General features: G+C 40.0%; 1 protein-coding gene across 2 annotated transcripts; it reads left to right on the top strand.

Moving 5' to 3' along the window:
- Positions 1-27: 27 nt before the first annotated feature.
- On the top strand, positions 28-19,424 carry LOC118317529 (solute carrier family 26 member 6). 2 transcript variants are annotated; one of them, XM_035646304.2, is made up of 21 exons: positions 28-153; positions 1,322-1,716; positions 1,948-2,081; positions 2,610-2,749; positions 2,934-3,044; positions 3,797-3,972; positions 4,507-4,671; positions 5,207-5,359; positions 5,478-5,560; positions 5,668-5,815; positions 5,902-6,015; positions 8,488-8,565; positions 8,995-9,090; positions 9,907-10,013; positions 10,226-10,295; positions 11,293-11,385; positions 13,054-13,164; positions 14,061-14,192; positions 14,715-14,769; positions 15,688-15,809; positions 17,366-19,424. In XM_035646304.2, the coding sequence occupies exons 3-21, from the start codon at positions 1,960-1,962 to the stop codon at positions 17,387-17,389; spliced, it is 2,100 nt and encodes a 699-aa protein (XP_035502197.2). In that variant the 5' UTR covers positions 28-153; positions 1,322-1,716; positions 1,948-1,959; the 3' UTR covers positions 17,390-19,424. The 2 variants fall into 2 exon arrangements, with proteins under 2 accessions (XP_035502197.2, XP_035502198.2); XM_035646305.2 differs by having other exon boundaries at positions 1,936-2,081.
- The last annotated feature ends 34 nt before the right edge of the window (positions 19,425-19,458 follow it).

Raw genomic sequence — 19,458 nt, 5'->3', positions numbered from 1 at the left:
ACAGCCCACTGCTGTGAGCAGTTCTTTGAGAAAAAAAAGACTGATGCAATGACTCGGCTCTCTTAAGACTGACAGGCTTGGGAGTAACATCACTGCCATCTGACATCAGATACCTGGCCAAAGAGAAGCATTTCCAGCCATCGCAATACAGAGGTTAGTGTGATATATGTGCTCAGTAGTTATTATTTCTCAGCTGTACAATAAATATTATTCTGACCAGTAATATAATCTTTATCTTACAAACAGCTGAAAAGATGTGTATGAATTTAAAAAGTGATTGATGGGGTCTCTACATGAGAGCCATCTGGTTTTCAGAAAATAATGCAGAGGGGAGAGTCAAAGCTCAAGTGGAACGCTCAGGGACATGGATCTTGAGTTGAGTCGAGGGGGAGTTTAAGGTTCCGCTCTGTCGCTTTTAAAACAGGCACACACATTGTTGGTCTATTTGCTTAGTTAACCAAGCTTAGGCCACCCTGTATTCATTACCCTGTTGTGTGTTGTTGTATTCATATATTATAACCAGGATGACCAGGCTGAAAAGGTTGACTAATCAAATCGTGAAAGATAACACAGATAAGATAGACCAAATGCTCTGTCTAGAGTCATATTGATATATTACTGTATCCACTGCAGTTATATTAATATTCACATAAACTCAAAAGATGTGTTACAAAATCCTCCTGCTTACCTTTAAAGCCCATAACCTGGCTCCCCCTTACCTGTCGGACCTTCCCCATCCCGACAACGTCCCCCTCGGCTGCTCTTCTATCCGTCTCCACATTTAAACTTAGCACTATGGCTGCCAGAGCCTTTAGTTGCCATAGTGCAACCTCGCATCCATCATTGGTAGGATTGTTCAAACCAAATATCAAAATACATCTGTTTTAATGAATTTACCCAAAATGACATCATTTCATTGGTCCATGCCTCTCTGATTTGATTTTCACCTATGGTTTTTCTTCCAATTATTCTTGTATTTCCACATATTATATATTGTATATTGTATATATATATTGTATGTGCCACTTCAAATTATTTTAACCATTGGTTTTACTTTTAATTATTCTTGTTTTTATATTGCATGTTTTGGGTGTCCTTGGGTGTATAGAAAGGCGTCATGACATGAAATTTATTATCATTATTATGAATAATATTATTGATGAAAGTAACAACAAAGTGAAATAAATGTGCTTTGTAAATGATAAAACAAGCAGAACATCAATGTTTAACTACTAACACATCTGATTCCAGCATAGTTTTGGAACTTTGCTCTCTCCCACGATAACAATGACCATGTGCCTTATCTATTCTTCTCTTCAAGGTCTTAAGGTACAGCCCTGGAGTAGAGAATCCTCTCTTGGATATGAAGGAGAGCCTAAGCTTCATCTGTTAGCTGCAACAACTGCATAAGAAATTACCTTTTGCTTGATACCAGTTGTACAGCAGATTGAATTTGAGGCTCGAGGACTCCTGCGTACAGGCAGGATTCTTTCTTTGTTAAAGGAGATATGACATTTCATGACTTAGTTTTTTTAGTTTAGGTGGAAGATATTCATTACTGTCCTGACCAGAGACAGATTCATCTGAACAGGAAAACAGACAAAAGGCATCAGGATTCAAGACGTTACATCACAATAACCCAAGTGGTTAATCCCAGCACTTCAGTGGGTTCTGGGATTTTTGTAGCAGCCACTTTGAATACAGCTGGAACACAAGGTAATTATTATTAAATGTTTCAACGGTTTTAGACTTTTTCCTCCCTGAGATCTTGAATTTGCATGAAACATGAAGAACTGTATTTTTTCCATTGCTATAATCTTGCCAAAAACAATATTAAAATTAAAACAATATGATTTTGGTTTAGCTTTCTATTGCATATTTTAGGTATTTTCTAACAAATTCATTGTTTATCTATTATGTATTTATTTTATTTAGTTTATGTTACAGCTGGTGTAAGCCATGGAAGACCAGACGGGCTACAGTGTCCACAGGAAGATCCTGGATGAAGGAAGTGTGGATGAGATGGCAGAAAAGTCTGAGTCAAAAACCCTTCTGTCTGAGAAAGTCAGAAAGTCAGTTAGGTAAAGCTCCCTACATCCAATCTACTGTGCGTCTCAACTAATCTCTCTCTTACATATTCTGACATTTTCTGCCTTGTAAATTCTTTTTGTATTAAAGAACAATGACTACAGCATTTAAACCAATTTTTATAATAGCCCTTTTTTATCAGAATACATTTGTGTTCAAACATAAACTTGCATGCACAAATATACATATGAGTTCTTAATGAGTTCTTTGATCAATAAATGAGTATTGTTTTGCTCAGAAATACAGTATGTGGTAAGACAAATGCAAAATTCACGAAAGCAATGGTTTGTTGAGCTTGACTAGAAAAAACAAATATACAGTTGACAAATGGAGAGGATATAAAATCATTTAATTTTGGTTTGGTAGTTTTGGTGTCAAAAAGTCTGTCAAAACCGAGTGGTCTGAAGGACAGCTTCGAGAAGGAGAACAGACTTGACACATACCGCACAACTGATATCAAACCATAACAATTTTTTCTGTCTTTTCTTGACTCTCTTTCTTACTCTGACATACAAACGCAGGTGTTCTGGTCCCCGGTTGAAGGAATGCCTGCTGAGAAGTGTTCCTCTGTTATCATGGCTGCCGCGATACCCTATCAGAGAAAACGCCCTCGGTGATATGATCTCTGGAATCAGTGTGGGGATCATGCAGCTACCACAGGGTGAGGGTGGAGGTTCAGAAGATAATAATTCAGTGATGCAGTGAGGAGTGGATTGATCCACGAGATAAAGGAGCATTTTTTTTGGAGGGGGGGTTTGATTGTATTGCTTTGGTATTTCCCCTCTACATTATCCTCTTTCCTTCAAAACATAAGGAATCATATGTATCCTGTATTATCCCTGTAGGTATGGCCTATGCCTTGCTGGCATCAGTTCCTCCAGTCTTTGGCCTTTACTCCTCCTTCTACCCCGTCCTCATCTACTTCATCTTCGGCACCTCCAAGCACATCTCAATAGGTTTGTACTTGTACACAGTTCTGCATCTACATGAGTGGGAATTAATCTACTGTAAGACATGTGGGGAGTACTTCAACGAAAGAAAAGTGATAGTGCAGGCGTAATAACAGACTGAAATAATCATATTTCAACCTCTCTACAAGGTTCTAGTTTTAGACACATTGTAAACATACAGTTTATGTGCTTTACCTAAGGCTCAAGAAATGTAGTCAATCCAAAATCAATCCATAACTTTTGACATTGCGTGTTTTTAAATCACCTGAAAACCTGACCATTCTCACGAAACAGATTTGATTGAATGTTACATCTCAAGAAGAGCAAAAATACAGACAGCTTTATTTGATACTCAACATGAATTTTCCATCACAGCTGTTAATCCTTTGTACTGGTGATTTATCTGGCAGAGATGGAGGCAGAAGTGGACGGGACCTTTTCTTTGGGGACCTGGGTTGCCCAAAATAGCTCATTCAGCTTTGCAACTCCGTTTTTATGGGTCACTTCTGATTGGAAGGCAGAAATATGTTGCTTTCCCTTCCAGCAGAAGTACAACCAGTAAGGGGGGATCACACATATGCAACCAAAATGAAATAGCTAATGTGGGACACCTGTGGGACCCCATCAGTCAAGAATCTGAGGAAAACTCTGGGTTTCAGGACCAAGCCGGTGTCAAGGGAAATGTCCCCCAGAATGTCCAATATGTTTTCACATGGCCAGGAAAAATGGGCGATTATATCTCTGTCTCCCTTCTCCAGGAACATTTGCAGTGATAAGTGTGATGATAGGAGGAGTGACAGAACGATTAGCTCCAGACTCAGACTTTATGATATGGGACAATGTGACCAACTCCAGCAACGTTGACATCATCTCCCGGGATGCTGAGAGGGTCCGAGTGGCTACGGCTGTCACCTTCCTAGCTGGAATATTCCAGGTAAATATTAAGTGGAATAATACAATTTGAGAGGCTCTAAGGAGTATTGTTGAATAATATATAGCAATCTTGTCTGTAGCTGTTGAGATATGGATAGACAGTTAACTTCCCAATTGAGAGAAATCTGATGTTGAGAGGGAAAACCTCCTTAAATTAAATCAAATTCTGTACAAAGACTCAAAGCTATCATAGCTCTTTGAACTCTGCCATTGTCAGGAAGTAAGTGAACACTTTAGAAGCATAAAGGACAGCTGCTTCTTTCTATATTTCCTGATCTTTTCAATCAATATGATCTTTTTCAATCAATATGAGCCTTCATGTACTCAGGCTAAAAGGTCAAATTGTGTTTATCTATTATGACGTTTAGTTCTGCTGCGAATTAAAATATGGAAAAGACAGTGTATTTAGGCACAGTGGTATTTCCTTGTGCATTGCTGCAATGCTACTTTTAATTGTGTATAGTTTGATTTTATGTAACATGTTATGTTTTATGTAAATCCATGTGTCTCAATCTGTGTTATGTATGTATTGCAGATTTTGCTCGGTCTGGTCAAATTTGGCTTTGTGGTGACATACTTGTCTGAACCTCTGGTCCGAGGTTACACCACTGGAGCTGCCATCCACGTCATCGTGTCCCAGCTCAAATACACCTTTGGCATCAGCCCTGTGAGATACAGTGGACCGTTGTCATTGATATATGTAAGAAAGAACACAGGAACAAGTACACAAATTATGATTTGTGAAAAATGCTCATCATATAATCTGATATCTTGACATCATTTTTGAAACTTTCAAATAGCCACTAGTCAACTAGTTATGGTTCCATACAGATATCAACCTCACTCCCCTCAGATATAGTCTGGCATAGCCAGACTAAAATTCAAATGCGTATTAGTCTGGGACCTCTCAGTTCATTTTTAATTTCCAGTAGGCGTTACCAACGGACCCAGACACTGAACTCAAACAGGGCCTCTCTGTCTGACAGAACAGATGAAAATCTGTCATACTTTAATCCCTGGGCCTTCTTACTGTATATGAATGCTTTGGTCTCTACAACATTAGAGAACCCCTACCTTTGCTTTATAATTATATCCTGTAGAGCTGGCTGTCATCCATGTGCAAGATAAGAATCTAAAATGAACATTGTATTTTTATGTTGTTGTTTTTTTTTACTCTCATTCCTCCTTCCATTAGAGGTATTTAACCAATAATCCTGCTCTTTCTCTCTTTTCAGACTGTGCTAGAAATGTGTTATCTCATTCCAGAGACAAACATTGGTACTCTGGTTGTTAGTATTGTCACCATAATCAGCCTTATCCTCACTAAGGAGCTCAATGCGTACTTGAGTAAAAAAATTCCTGTTCCTATACCTGTGGAGCTGCTTGCTGTGAGTATCCAGGGATACAGTAGGTGCATGCACTTATAATTTACTTAATGGAAAGTTTGTTCTTTACAAAGATAACACACACAAACACTAATATACGCATTAATATTTGCTCCTTCAGGTCATTATTGGTACAGTCGTCTCCTGGCAAGTTAACTTGGGGGAGAAATATGGAGTGGATGTGGTGGGAATTATTCCATCAGGGTGAGAAAATACCACATCCCACAGCCAACATACAGAAATCTGTGTTTGTATAAAATTGAAACAAATTTATAATGGGCAATCTATTCTATTTCATTTCTACCAACCAGTTTCCAGCCACCTGTTTTCCCAGAGGTGTCTTTGTTTGGACAGGTGATAGGGGACGCCTTTGCTCTGTCTGTGGTTGGCTATGGTATTGCCATTTCACTGGGACGAATCTTTGCTCTGAAATATGGATACAAGGTGGACAGCAATCAGGTAGCCAGGTGAAAAGGATGTATACAAGGAGGAACTGATGTTTTACAAATAGTGTACTGTGCATAAACAATGATTTTTTTTGTTAGGAACTAATCGCCTTGGGTCTAAGTAACTCATTTGGAGGAATTTTCCAGTGTTTCGCCATCAGCTGCTCTATGTCTCGCAGCATGGTTCAGGAGAGCACAGGAGGGAAAACCCAGGTTGGTATGAGTCATTATTCTGCTGAAATTACCCTTTAGAGGTGTATAAGTTAAAGGTGCAGAGAGCATTTAGTTTCTGTGCAGAAATGTGTAAGTCTTTATATGTCTATCTAGAGTATAAAGTCCTTTTTCAATGCTGGCCATCTATCCATCTATTTTCTTTCAATTATCCGAGATCGGGCCCTGGAGCCAGCCAGCTAAGCAGGCCGTTCCAGTAATCCCTCTCTCCAGCAACTCTTTCCAGGATCTCCTGAGGGGTCCAGAGGCACTCCCAGGCTAGATGAGATATGTGATCCCTTCAGCGAGTTCTGGGTCTACTACATCTCCTCCTAGTTGGAGGTATAAACCTCCTAAGGAGGGCACCCAGGCGGTATCTTCACGAGATGCCCAAACCACCTCAATTGCCCCCTTTCAACGCAAGGGAGTGTCTCCCATCCGAGCTCCCTCTGTATGTCTATACGCCTCAGCTTATCTCTAAGTTTGAGCTGCCTCCTCATGTTAACTCCCAGCCCAAGCAGAGGTGAGCACTCTGGCTGCTGGTCTAAGCTGCACCTGTGGCTGCTTGCCAGTCCAGATGAAGGCAATGTTCTTCTGGGTATGGACATATTTGTTCCAGCTCCTTAATGGTTGTATGGATAGCTGCTGTATTCCTGAGGCTCTAGTCAAAGACCCTACCCGGGCTCTTGACAGGTTTCTCAATGATGGTAGGGATGGGATGGCAATGATGTTCTATAAAAAGCAGAACTTGTCTCTTCTTCAACACAATGGGCCTGGATTTGGCAGGCTTGAAACCCATCCTTGCCCAGGCTTTGATTTTCTCTAAGCTGTGCAGGATCCACTTACCTCCAAAGATGATGTGGTGACAGTGAGATCATCCATAAAACCTCTAATGGGGGGATGCTGCCTTGATCACCGTGTTCAGAGCAAAGGAAAAGACAATGACGGGGATACTCCATTATTATCCCTTTCTCTAGCCGGTGCCAGTCTGATGTCATATTCCCAGAAATGATTCTCAGCCTGAAGTTCTGTAGTTTTTCCGGATGAGGTCCTAGATCTTACTCAGTACAAGTTGGCAGGCCACTGTAGCCTCGACAAGTTTATGAAGAATTGAGTCATATGCCAAAGAACAACTAGGTCAGCCTTCCCTTCTTGGATTTCCCTGATCAACTGAGTGATGATTCCAGCATGTACCAAGTACTCAGGGACTCCCGGAATAGTACATTTTAAAGGGCAATGCGCTTCTTCCTGAGGTTGATACAGAGCTCAGTGAGTGATATTTTTATCCTACTCAGTCCTGTTGCTCTAAACTGTCTTGCCAGAGCCCAAAGTTCTTGCTACAGGTGTTTGATCTTGTCTGCTCTTCGGTTCATGGTGTAGTTGGGACTGTGGATTTGCGCTCTTTAGCACCAAACCTCTCAGCTGCTCAGATTATGATGATGGTGGTCATCACCTGAAGCACTCTTTCTGTATCTCCTTTCGCTGCTGAAGGCCATTTGATCCAATGCTGCTGAATTACTGTCAACTTCGTTGCCTCTGGGCCAAGCTCCTCCTGCATTCCACCAGGAGTGGATCCTCTCTTGCAACACACATTTCATTAAAGCTTGATGGATTTTAAGGCTGCGTTTGTTCTTGAAGACCTTGCCACAAATGCATCTTGAAGTTTTCTTTGTCGATAATCCATTCCCTAAGGTCGACATAGTTAGGTCAGTCCTAATGGGTTGCTCACCCTCTCTTCCTCTCTGGCTCCCCTGTGGGGATTTCTCTGCGGGTCAGCCTGTAGCTTTCTTTCTCACAGAAGATGCAGGTTGGGCCGCTATTCCTTCTAACCGCAGTTTCTGTCTTTCCGTTTTAATTATAAACACTGTATTTTACATAAATCAACAACCAAGAAAGCATTAAGAAGGCCAATTCATAGTACTTGTCCTGCTATTGATGCCCAATTTTATAGTTCAATTTCTAAACCTTGGATAATCTACTTATTTTGCATGTTATTTGTTGCCACTCCTCTGATTATTCCACACAACTGAAAACATTTTAACTACAATTACAATTACAATTACATTTTGCAACATCATAATTTTCATCCCAACACCTCACCATGCCTTTTGCCACAAACCTAGGCAATAGCAAACGTAAAGCGGGGTGAAAACTAGTCATACTTAACATTACTCTCAAAGGCATCACTAATAAAAATAATTGATTTTGCTCTCAGTGTTGAACTCAACCTACACAAACACAGATTGGCTGAAATAGTTTGACAAACCCATTTATCAGCTTAAGGCCCATTACAGAGGAGAGAAGAGAAGAGGGGAAGAGAGACTGACTGATGCTACAATGACTCCTCTTATAATCATTTACCAGTTCATACTGATAACAACTACATTATTCCACTTTCCTGAAGTTTCTATTTAACTCTATCCGATCTCTCCTGATTTTTGATTCCTCATGCCTCCACCTTCCCTCTCTCTGCAGGTTGCTGGGGCTCTATCAGCAATTGTGATCCTCTTTATCGTGCTTTGGATTGGGGCTCTCTTTGAAGATCTGCCCAAGGTACTGTGTGTGTGTGTGTGTGCGTGTGTGTGTGTGTGCGGGTGTCAGTAAATATTTGCTTTTGCTCACATCTGAGCCCTTGCTCAGCCAAAATGAAAAACAGACAACAGCGGAAGTTGAGTTGCTGAGGTGCCGCCAACAGATATATCTTCAGACTACATTACTGAGAAAAGAACTTTGACCTAACATTGATGCGAATAAATTAAATAATCACACTGAGGGATTCAAAGTCGTTCAGAAAATCATATGTTCAGCAGAGTTATCATATGAGGCACATGATTTCAATGAAACTGTAATCTCTCTAAATGTAGTACTGAAGACTTTCACCGATTTGTAGCATGTGAAAGATTTAAAGTTTAACTTCCCATCATGTTACAGGAATCTAAACTGGAGTGGTCTCTATAAACTGTTTTATTTTGGACATTGTAGGCAGTGCTGGCTGCCATCATCTATGTCAACCTCCATGGCATGATGAAGCAATTCTTGGACATCCCAGTTCTGTGGAAAAAAAACAAAGTAGACGCGGTGAGTGTGCAGTACTTGACAGTAGACAAAGAATTGATAACAATTTGAAAAGAAACATCTACATACAGTTTTCAGGAACATTGTGGTATCATATATGGCAGCAATTTGCATGTTTTAAACATCCTTTTGAAAAATCTTAATTTTCTTTCTTTCTCTTTCTAACGAAATAAAACTTACACTAGGCCTATCCTCCTCGCTTGCTCCTAAATGTTAGCATCTGTAATAAGTAATTCAGTCCCAGCAGTGTTAGCATTTTACTGGAATAGCATGCTTGATACCTGTACGTGCAGGCAACTGTCTGACAAGGGATGTTATGGCATACTCACACTTCCCTGCTAGACTTCACGACATCTGCCATCAGAGGGCCCCAAACCCCAATTGTGACAAGTTGGGCGTCAACTCCAGTTGTTGCCAGGCTCAGAGCTTGGTCAGTGTAGATGCTGCCATAGTTTCTCAGTACAAAGGTGAAGGAGTTTGTCCCCGTGCATAGTGAGGAAACAGAGTCTGTGCTCCAGTACTATTGTCTCCAACTTGAAAAAAGACAAAAACGTAGGTTTTCCCATTGTTTCAATACAATATTTTGGTGTAAATGCAGCATAAGTGCATTTAATACACCCGATACTGACAAATTCAAACTGATTATGCAACATGAAGGACCTAGGTCACAATAAATATATCATAATCAAGTCAAACTTAACTTTTTCCTTAACTGATGAGAATGCTAGAACACCACAGCTGCATTTCATTTCCACTCGATGTTGATTTACAACCCATTGCTATGTTACTCATCACACTCGTTCTCTGATTTTTGTCTAGGCAATTTGGGTGGCAACCTTCATCCTCACCGTGCTGTTGAACCCTGACATTGGACTGGCTGCTTCCATTGGCTTCTCCATGCTCACTGTCATCTTCAGGACACAGCTGTAGGAACACATTGCCCATGGGGCCCACACACCCACAATTATACACTAACAACAACACAACATTCAGTCAAATGTGTCAAATTGACCATTCATCTATCAATCACCACACTTCAAAATTCACAAAATCCTTTATCTTTTAGACCACACTCAAATACAAAGTGTTTAATCGATGTAATACAAATTTTGCATGCTATGTTTTGTGTGTTTCCCAGACCAACTTATTCCCTGCTAGGGCAGATCCCAGGCACTGACATTTACAGGCCACTGGAGGACTACAATCAGGTACGACAAGTTATTTAAACACCATATGTGTGGTGTTTGATATGAGCAGTTTGCTCAATACAATCATTCCCCTTAGTTTCTTTTGGCCCTGATATTTAAACCAAGTGTCAGATACAGAAGTTTGAAAGGCAGTCATGTACCACTCTGTCTAATCAGACCACATTGCACTTAGATATATTTAGGGCCCAAACACTGCCCTATCGTCCCCTTAATTGTCTTTACCTAAACATATATCTAATATGAGGGCCTCAACATGCTTTTAAACTCGAAATTGATCTGTGACTTCCGATTTTGTTAGTGTCATCTTGAATTTTTGTGTTTTTTAATGAAAGAGTAAGTACTTAATAACTGGTCTGTGCTTGGTCAAATCTGTACCAAACTTCACATGTCTGACGAGAGTCTCGGCCTGAACACATCTACCTGACAATATTCAATCTCCGAGTCACCTAGTGTTAATAGGAAGTTACGGCATTTAGACTTTGACGTCCTCCTCCTAGCAGGTTCACCATATCCACTTTAAATTTGGTCAGGAAAGTTTAAATACCTCACGTTTGATACAGTAAGAGTCCCACCCTGAAGAGAAGACTCATGAAATTTGGTGCATATATCCATGGTGCCTGGCGCATTAACCATATTCTCTTTCCTGATCCCCTGACATTTCATCCAGGTTTCACTTGTTCTGTGATATATCCCAAAATTATTTTTGACAGACCCACAGTTCCTAAATGATTTAGTGATCCCGGACATTTTCTCTAGCACCACCACGAGGTTGACATTGCAGATTTAAGTCAATATCTTTTGGATAGATTGACATGGAGCTCGGTACAGACATTCATGCTCCACTTCAAATTGAACCCAATGACTTTAATGCCTTAAATTCCCATCCGAAGATAAAGGTTGTGATTTGTACGTACTTTGCAGGCAAATAGCTGTAAGATATATTTTCAGCATGTTAACTGTTATTGCCTGTCTGATTGACTGACTGATTGTACTGTAGGTGACGCAGGTGCCAGGGATTTTGGTCTTCCGTTCCTCTGCCACACTCTACTTTGCTAATGCAGAGATGTATCAAGATGCCGTGGGGAAGAAGGTGAGAACAACACACACACACACACACACACACACACACACACACACAGAATAAAAAACAACCAACTCCATCGACAGTGCCTCGTCAAAAAATTTCAAGCGATTAAATCCTCTCTTTCAAACATTATTTCAGACACTAATAACTGACTCAACTTTTCCACAAATCACGTGTGACAAACATTGTTCAAATCTTCTGTTCAGCTTTTGTTTAAAAACCCTGCTCCCCCAACCGTTCTCTCTCCTGCTCCTTCGTCACTGTCTCTTTGGGATAAATGGGAAGACAAATTGTGGAAAGATGGAAAAAACAGATGACAAAAGATGGGGGGGGGGCAGAGATTGAATAATTGAGGGAGATAATGGAACACATCATTCATTAAAATGTCAGAATGTCAAAGCCACAGGGTCACTCTTTTCTTTATGATGTTTGACGCATAAATAAGCTTTCAAGTGAAAGGTGCAAGGGGAAATGTGGGATCACTTACTGCTTGTTCTCGCTGGCAGAACCCAAGTTGCACATGCACATGCTAATCGTACATTGCCTTTTTGTGAATACTCTTTCCTATCATACTATGAAAACCAGTCTGCTCTGAATGGCCAGCTGGCCCACTCTGTTCTGATTGGTCACCCACTTCCATGCATGTAGGAAGGGTGGACCTTACCAAGTTGAAAACATTTCATATCTTCACATAAATGGCTGGCTTACATTACATGACAAAATGTGAAGTTAAAATGATGCGTTTCACAATTTAAGTGATTAGCATTCAAATTCACATATCTGTTGGAGATGCAACCTATTAGCATTTAAATGGGGGCTTTTCTGTTGCTTAAACAAAAGTGACTGGGTACTGACAACAGTAGCGTGTGAGGGAGTGATGTCAACATGTCTTTAGTTTGTTCGGACATTTCATGTTTACTTTAACCAGAACCCTCCAGCAAAAACACTAACTTCCGTAGTAAGTATGACTTGTTCAAAAATATATTTGGTTAAGCCTTGTGGTTATGCCTCATAGTGTTGTAGGGACAAACACTTCAATATTTATTTTTATTCACCTCGGGGTGTTGAATGTTCCCTTCCTTACCGGAAAAAGTATTTGGTAATAACTTATTCACCTCAAACACACTCCTCTTTCTAACACATGACATGTTGAATAATTTAATATTAAAAAGGCAACCGACAACCTTTGTGCCACCTGGTGTTTCCAGGTGTTGTTATTGTTTGGCCACTGAAGCGTTATGAACCAGTGAAGCTTTCAACACAAGTGTATCGAAAAAAAGTTCATTACCTCAAAGCTTTTAAAATCTGAGCTTGATGAGGACCTCTGCTGGGGAAAGCTATGCAAAGCGCTGTGTTCTCAAAAAATGTTTCACCACCGACCAACACAACGCAAAAATTAATGTAGAGTAGAATCATTTTCTCATAGACTTCTTTAGAAACTGACTTCTCTTTGCAACAAGTAGAGTCGCCCTCTGCTGGTCATTCCAGAGAATACGGGTTTCAGGCACTAAAGGCATTGGCAAAATTTTCCGAACCCAGTGACTGCGTCCATTTTTTTGACCAACCAGGAGTTTTGTTGTCGTTATTCGGGAAAATAAAATGTTATCTGATTTGACTGAGTGTAGAAATGGAATGTGAACTGTTTTTCTGATTGCCTTTTGTTGTGTCTGTTAGTCTGGCATTGACATCGCCAAGATCTTGTCAGCAAAGAAGAAACAAGAGGCCAAACGGGAGAGGATTGAAAAGGAAAATGCCAAGAAAGCCAAGAAGAAAGGAGTAAATATGGTGAGGACGACCAGGTGCATTCAGAGGCGATTCTAAAGTATGTTGGGGCCCTAGGCAAAAAAATCAAAGGGGGCCCCTCGAACCAGCGTTCATGACCATTATGTTATAAATAATCTATCTATTTAAAAACGGTAGGTTTGATTCATTGTTTAATATTTACATTTCAGGGACAATGTAATTTAACATAGTTCCAATACAGATGATTAGACTTGTGTGCTGTAGCCTGCACTATGGCTTTACATTTACAGCATAATGAAGATTTCAGTTTCCTAAAACCACAGGCCTAGTCCACAGACATGAAAAATACATTTTAATACACTCACCATACATCAAAGTAAACAAAGGAAATAATGTGCTGCTAGTGGAAGTTACGTCATTCAAGTGTCTCTCCTCCACAGTTAAGGCTAGACTAGCAGCATTTAGTTGTGTAGTATTTATATTTTATCATTATTATCTGTTCAATTTACCACTGTCTTGCTTTTTGCTCTCCTCTTCCTCTTTTTTCTTTTTTCTTTTTTTCGCTTCTTCAATTTCCTTGAGTGGCATTCGTTGTCGTTGTCATTAAGTTTGATTACACTGAATCATGCACATCACTTCCAACAGGAGTAAAGAAAAAAACTTGCAACGGGAGTCGGTGGAGTCAGGTGGGGCCCCCTCAGGGGGGGTCTGCTACTGTCATTGTAACTTTGCGCATTGTCACTGCTGTAATAATCAAGTTTGTCAACCCTCGGGGGCCCCCTACTGACCTGGGGGCCCCAAGCAGTTGCCCGCTGGCAAGCGGCGCCCCTGGGTGCATTGTTGATTAATGTTCGAACACCATCGATCTTGATTGTCTGATGCGCAAAATGTTGCCTCTCACGTGAGTCCCTTGTGGTGTGATGTCTCCTCCTGTTCAGGAGCCAGAGCAGAAGGACATTGCCTTCGTTGAGTTGGAAGCTGAGCCTGAGCCCTCACACCCTAGAGCCATCATCCTTGACCTCAGCCCTGTCAACTTCCTGGATACTGTGGGGGTCAAGGCGTTACAAAATGTATGAACATGGCAACAAAGAGAGATGATCAGTCTCCCTCTCCTTTTATTTTATTATCAAATGTGAATTGTACAGTTCAGTGTTTAGTAACTTGTACTTACAGTATTGCGAGTTGAACTTCTTGTATTTATTTGTTCATCACATTATTTAACTGTCAAACAAACATTTGTATATCTCATATTTTGACAAAATGAAAAGGTTACTATACTTAAATTCAACATTCTCCATCCAAAATAGATCCAAACACCCAAACTAAAGAAATGTTTGGAGCAAAGGGCAGATCGTTCACACCTTATAATGAATTTTCTCCCACTCAGGAGTATCTGATCCTTATATTTTCATTATACTTTGTCATGTTTAACCTTTTTTTTCGAAACAACAACTAAATCTTAGTCTCTTTTTATCTCTCCATCCCTCTTCCTATCATTTAGCTCGTCCGGTTTTCAGTTACGACAAATTGAATCATCAGACTAGCTGAATGATCCCCACTCTGACCTTTGCTCTGTGCTTTGTCGGTTTCAGATCCAGAGAGACTATGGACAAATTGGTATAGAGGTGGTTCTCGCTGGCTGCCAAAGTAAGTCCACCTACATCAATGGAATAGTTTAAAATAATTGAACAGAACTTTTATTAATCATACAAAATATTTTAGAAAAACTGGGTCGATCACTGTTTCAACAGTACACTGATCTTTTGATATAGTTCAATCAGGTGAGACTTCCATTGAAAAATGAACACAATTGTATTGCCTTGCACAACAAGGAGAAGGTGATTTGATATAAATGAGAGAAAGTTTGACACTACTACATGATTGGCTGATTGAGGAAATGCCCACAGTGAGCTGATTAACAAAAGAGAGAGAGAGGGCCAGAGAGAACTGTTAATGAATGAGTTAGGAGACAATCTTCACTTTATATGTATTAGTGTAAAGAAAAGTGTTTTATTTATCCATTAATTTATTGTCTACAATTCGATTTTGGACATTTGCAAATAAGTTGATATTAATTAAAGTTGAACTTATTCCTATGTTAAAGTTGGTGATCCCATGCCTGAAATACTACAGAATCCCATTTGGATTTATTTGGTCAGGTAATGTAGGACACATGTGGATGTATTTCTACAGTCACGGGCCTCATTTAATTAACCGTACTGGATTTCCTATAATAGCCCATGATAAAGAAAATGGTTTACCATGAGTGTTTGGGCTGCAATTGGGAATGCAAAAAATGTTCATATAGCCAGGAATAAAGATCCGTCAACACAAGGAATAACCCTCTCGTCCTGTCTTTCTCTCCCTTATTTACTTCTGGTCCATTATTTCTCCTGCAGTTCTTCAAATGTTTCACTTCATCCTCCTGGATTCCTCTGTCCCTCACTTTACCTTCATTCTACTTTGTGACCTTTTTACGCAGACACCCCCATCATCCCACAACTTTTTTTCACAACTGTGTCCGCCTCATTTCCTTATTCTCTGTCTTTCTGTCTCTCTTCCTAGCTGGCGTGGTGGACAACCTGCAGACCGGAGGGTTCTTCAGTGACAAAGTGACAAACTCCTGTTTGTTCGCCACCATCCATGATGCCGTTCTGTACTGTCAGTCTGCCAGAGCACAAGAAGAGGTGATGTACTGTACGAGCATCAAACCTACTGAAACACATGCATTTTGATACAAAATAGGAATTTGCACTTTCAAGATCTAGATCTAAATCAAGAAAACACTCTTCACAGAGTAATCATCTGAGTAATTCTAAATTACAGGATTATGATTATTTAAAAAAAAATATTCCATAAAAACTAATAATACAACAGAATATTCTCCATGTAAAACTGTGAATGTACCAACAGTATCTGTATAGATTACATTCTTCCAATTGGCCTTTTCCCTGTTATAGTGCTGCGATGTGTGACTTTCCCTCAGTATACTGTAGGCCGGGTGCATACCTTCAAATATACTATATTAAGTATTTCCATTTTTTTTCCACATTTCCAGTATGTGTTTGATAATCTTTAAAGCCAAAAGACTGCAAGGCATATTAACATGTCATGTAAACCAGAAACCCTCTAAGACATTATTTGCACAACTGGGGTTCCATTCAGTTTCAGCAGCAGCCGAAGTGAGTTGAGTTCACATGTTTGCATCACTTTGTAGTCCTGTAAGATCTCAGCAGGGAACACACTGCAGTAAGAAAATGAATAAGTGAACATTCCATTTCTAATTATCCCTTGGTGTCGCTGACGCTGTGAAAATTATTGAGTTCATCTAGCAACCTGGAGTGTGTTAATTTCATCGTAATTGCTGTACTGGTGCATTGAACCTTACTCTGCACCATGCCCTGACTCTGCTGGGTGGTGGGTAGGAGTGGGATTTATTACTGTATAATATTAAATATATAAGTATTTTTTGAAGCGAAGCCCTTGGCATTTTTAAATACAGATAAACGTAAATACCGAAAGAGCATTTTGTATTTTATCTATATGCATCAGCAATACTGCTCATCCCAGCCGACACCATGAATCTGTCTCTGATGGCATGTTTCTCTCTCTGCCATAACACATGGAAAGTGTCTGTGTTCGAATATACACCAGGGTTTGCATGCGTGTCTGCATGTTGTTCGATGTGCTTGCTTCTTTTTCTGCCTGTGCAGTTTCAGTGTTTATTTGGGTGCATCACTGGAGAAAGAGAGGGAGGTTTTCAGTGTGATACTTAGACAAGAGGTGGGTCAAACATATGAAATATATCTGAAATGCATCTCTGGTTTGTTTGATTTTAAATAAAATTCAATTCACTTTCTTTGAGTAAACTTAACTTGAAATGAATGAAAGACAGACAGAGATGCTGAAGCATTTCAGTATAACAGAGTGTAATTAGATTTGCATGTTCTGTTAGGAAGTCCCCAAGAATAATATACTCTCCGCATGGTGCAAAGCGAGGGCATCATGTATCAAACAGTTTGACTCAGAAATACCTCAAATATTGTTTCTGATATTGTGGCATGTTCAGCCAAGGTTTAAGTGACATGTGCACAGCCCTGTGCTGTTCCTCTAATGGAACTCAACATTTTTCTTTTGATTTATTTTTCTGTCTCTCCCACTTGTGTCTTTCTTCTACTTTTCTTTTTTCTGTCTGGTTCTCCTTGTTCTTCTTGTTCTCTCCCGTTCTGTCCTGTTTTCACAGGGGGCCGCAATGACGCAGTTCTGAGTCCTGAGAGGAAAGAGGAAGGATAATATGAAAAGAGAGACACTGGTTTTATCCGATCTGGGACTTCTGTCTGTCACAAGCATAGACATACATGCACACACACACACAAACACACACACACGCACACACACACACACACACACACACACAGTGGACAAAGCAACAAAATGCCAAAAAAGGAAAATACACTACACATTTGCAGTAACACAAACACACTCAGTCACGCAGAAAATGACACAAACATACACACTTGTAGTCAATGCTTAGTAATGCATATTGATAGTCTTCTCTGATGTCTTGTTAGCCAACTTTTTAGAATGAAGTTATTATATTACAATGCCATTTAATCAGCAACTGCATATTTGTATCAACCATGTATTTATGGAAATCTAGTGAATGATGCATACCGTGTACACGCGCTGTATATATGGGAATACCATGTTTACATTTAAATATGTTACTACTGCCTGTTGGTGCTGTTTTTTAGCCAGCTTGCCTTTTTAAATGACGATTTAAAAGCACTGTTTTAAGGCAAAACCAGCTTGCATAAATATTACATTTTAACATACTTTTCTACTCCTACTCATTGATGATCTCTGACCCTTGGTGACCTTGCTTTTGAGATTGTGATAATGGTGGGAATACAATATTTATTGGTACCATAGATTGTAGGGATGACGCATTTCCACTTCATCCCGTTTTACAAAAATGAAGCCTGGATACCGGTTCCGCTATCTTGCATTTTGTAATTTGAATCCAGAGCCGCCGATACACGCGCTTGACAAACCGCGAATCAGTCTCAGCTGTCACCATGACTTTCATCCCATTTTATAGCATCAAATAATAATAGAGACCAAATTTTGGAAAAATATGCTTGACCTGCTGACGTGATGTCCATGTCGCATACTATTCATCTGTTGACAGTGTGTTGGACATGGGGCACACTGAAGAAGTACCCAGATTTGAAAGACTTAGGGTTTTCTTTACTGGAGGAACACAATGGCCACACTCAAAAGCATCCCAATTCGTTTCTTCAGGATTCTGCATATCATGTGAGACATATCAATGAAAAAAGTACCAAGATTTATTAAACAAAATAGGGTTTCCATCTCCTGATGAAGTGTTTGATTGTGATGCCCGTCAGCCGACAGGCAGATGTTCCGCAGCTTCCAAGTCTTACGCCCGTTGAAATTCCAGACCTTGCAGAAAAGACATATACCTCCTATTAACTACTATTGCTTTTCCTTCTCTGTGTGATGACATGTATTTTATTTGGTCCATCGCTAAATCCGGCCTTGCATCAGAATGATTTCATGTGGTTGTCCGGTACATCAGCTCCATATTAGCAAATATTCCTGTTCCTTCAGTTTACTTTTCACCTACGGACACTTTTTCCCCAAATGCCTTGAGACGTTTTGAAAACTCATCAGCATATTCAGATGTCATAGCAAAGCTTTCGTTCTTGCAGAGTAGGGATATGTTGCCCCTTTCCAGATGCACTTGCCTGAGCAAACATCGTTGGTAGTTGGTAGTAATCCTCTACACAAAAATGACTAGTCGGGGAGGATCTGTTATGTCTTTTGTTTTATTGCAGGCCAGAGAGAAAAACTTCTTGTGAAGTCCTTCTGTGATTTTTCAACATCTTGTGCAATACCAGTATTCTGCTCTGTCGGTTGGAATGACGCTCGATGTCGATCTTTTTCATCACTCCAACCACGCCCCTACAAACTGGGCACACTGGTTTGAGATTCACCATGACACGTCGGCAAGTTTCCCCTATGTGAGTGATGTGTTGTGAGGGGACCACCCTGAAGGACATGTTCTTTTCTTTTATTACAAAAAGTAATTGCTGAGATTTGCATTCCTTGGTTGTTTCTTTAATTCGTGAATTGCCTCATTGGCTGGATGACTGGATGAATTTGTTTTTTGACAATTGCACTGATCTGTTCATTCATGATCATGAAAAATAATGATCAGTGTGTGGATCTCTCCTCTAATAAAAGAGATAGTATTACATTTGTATTACTATTCATCATCACAGTCTCCATGTGTTGTTCCGAGCTGCAGTG

Source organism: Scophthalmus maximus, chromosome 3 (genome assembly GCF_022379125.1).
Source record: "Scophthalmus maximus strain ysfricsl-2021 chromosome 3, ASM2237912v1, whole genome shotgun sequence".
NCBI classification, from domain to species: Eukaryota; Metazoa; Chordata; class Actinopteri; order Pleuronectiformes; family Scophthalmidae; genus Scophthalmus; species Scophthalmus maximus.
The sequence above is the reverse complement of the archived record's forward strand: the minus strand, read 5'-3'. Positions and strand labels throughout refer to the sequence as shown.

Coding starts and splice junctions, on each gene's coding strand:
- LOC118317529 (XM_035646304.2), top strand. CDS start 1,960: ATGGAAGACCAGACGGGCTACAGTGTCCACAGGAAGATCCTGGATGAA. Junction 6,016..8,487: donor GCACAGGAGGGAAAACCCAG/GTTGGTATGAGT, acceptor CTCTCTCTGCAG/GTTGCTGGGGCTCTATCAGC. Junction 8,566..8,994: donor TCTTTGAAGATCTGCCCAAG/GTACTGTGTGTG, acceptor TGGACATTGTAG/GCAGTGCTGGCTGCCATCAT.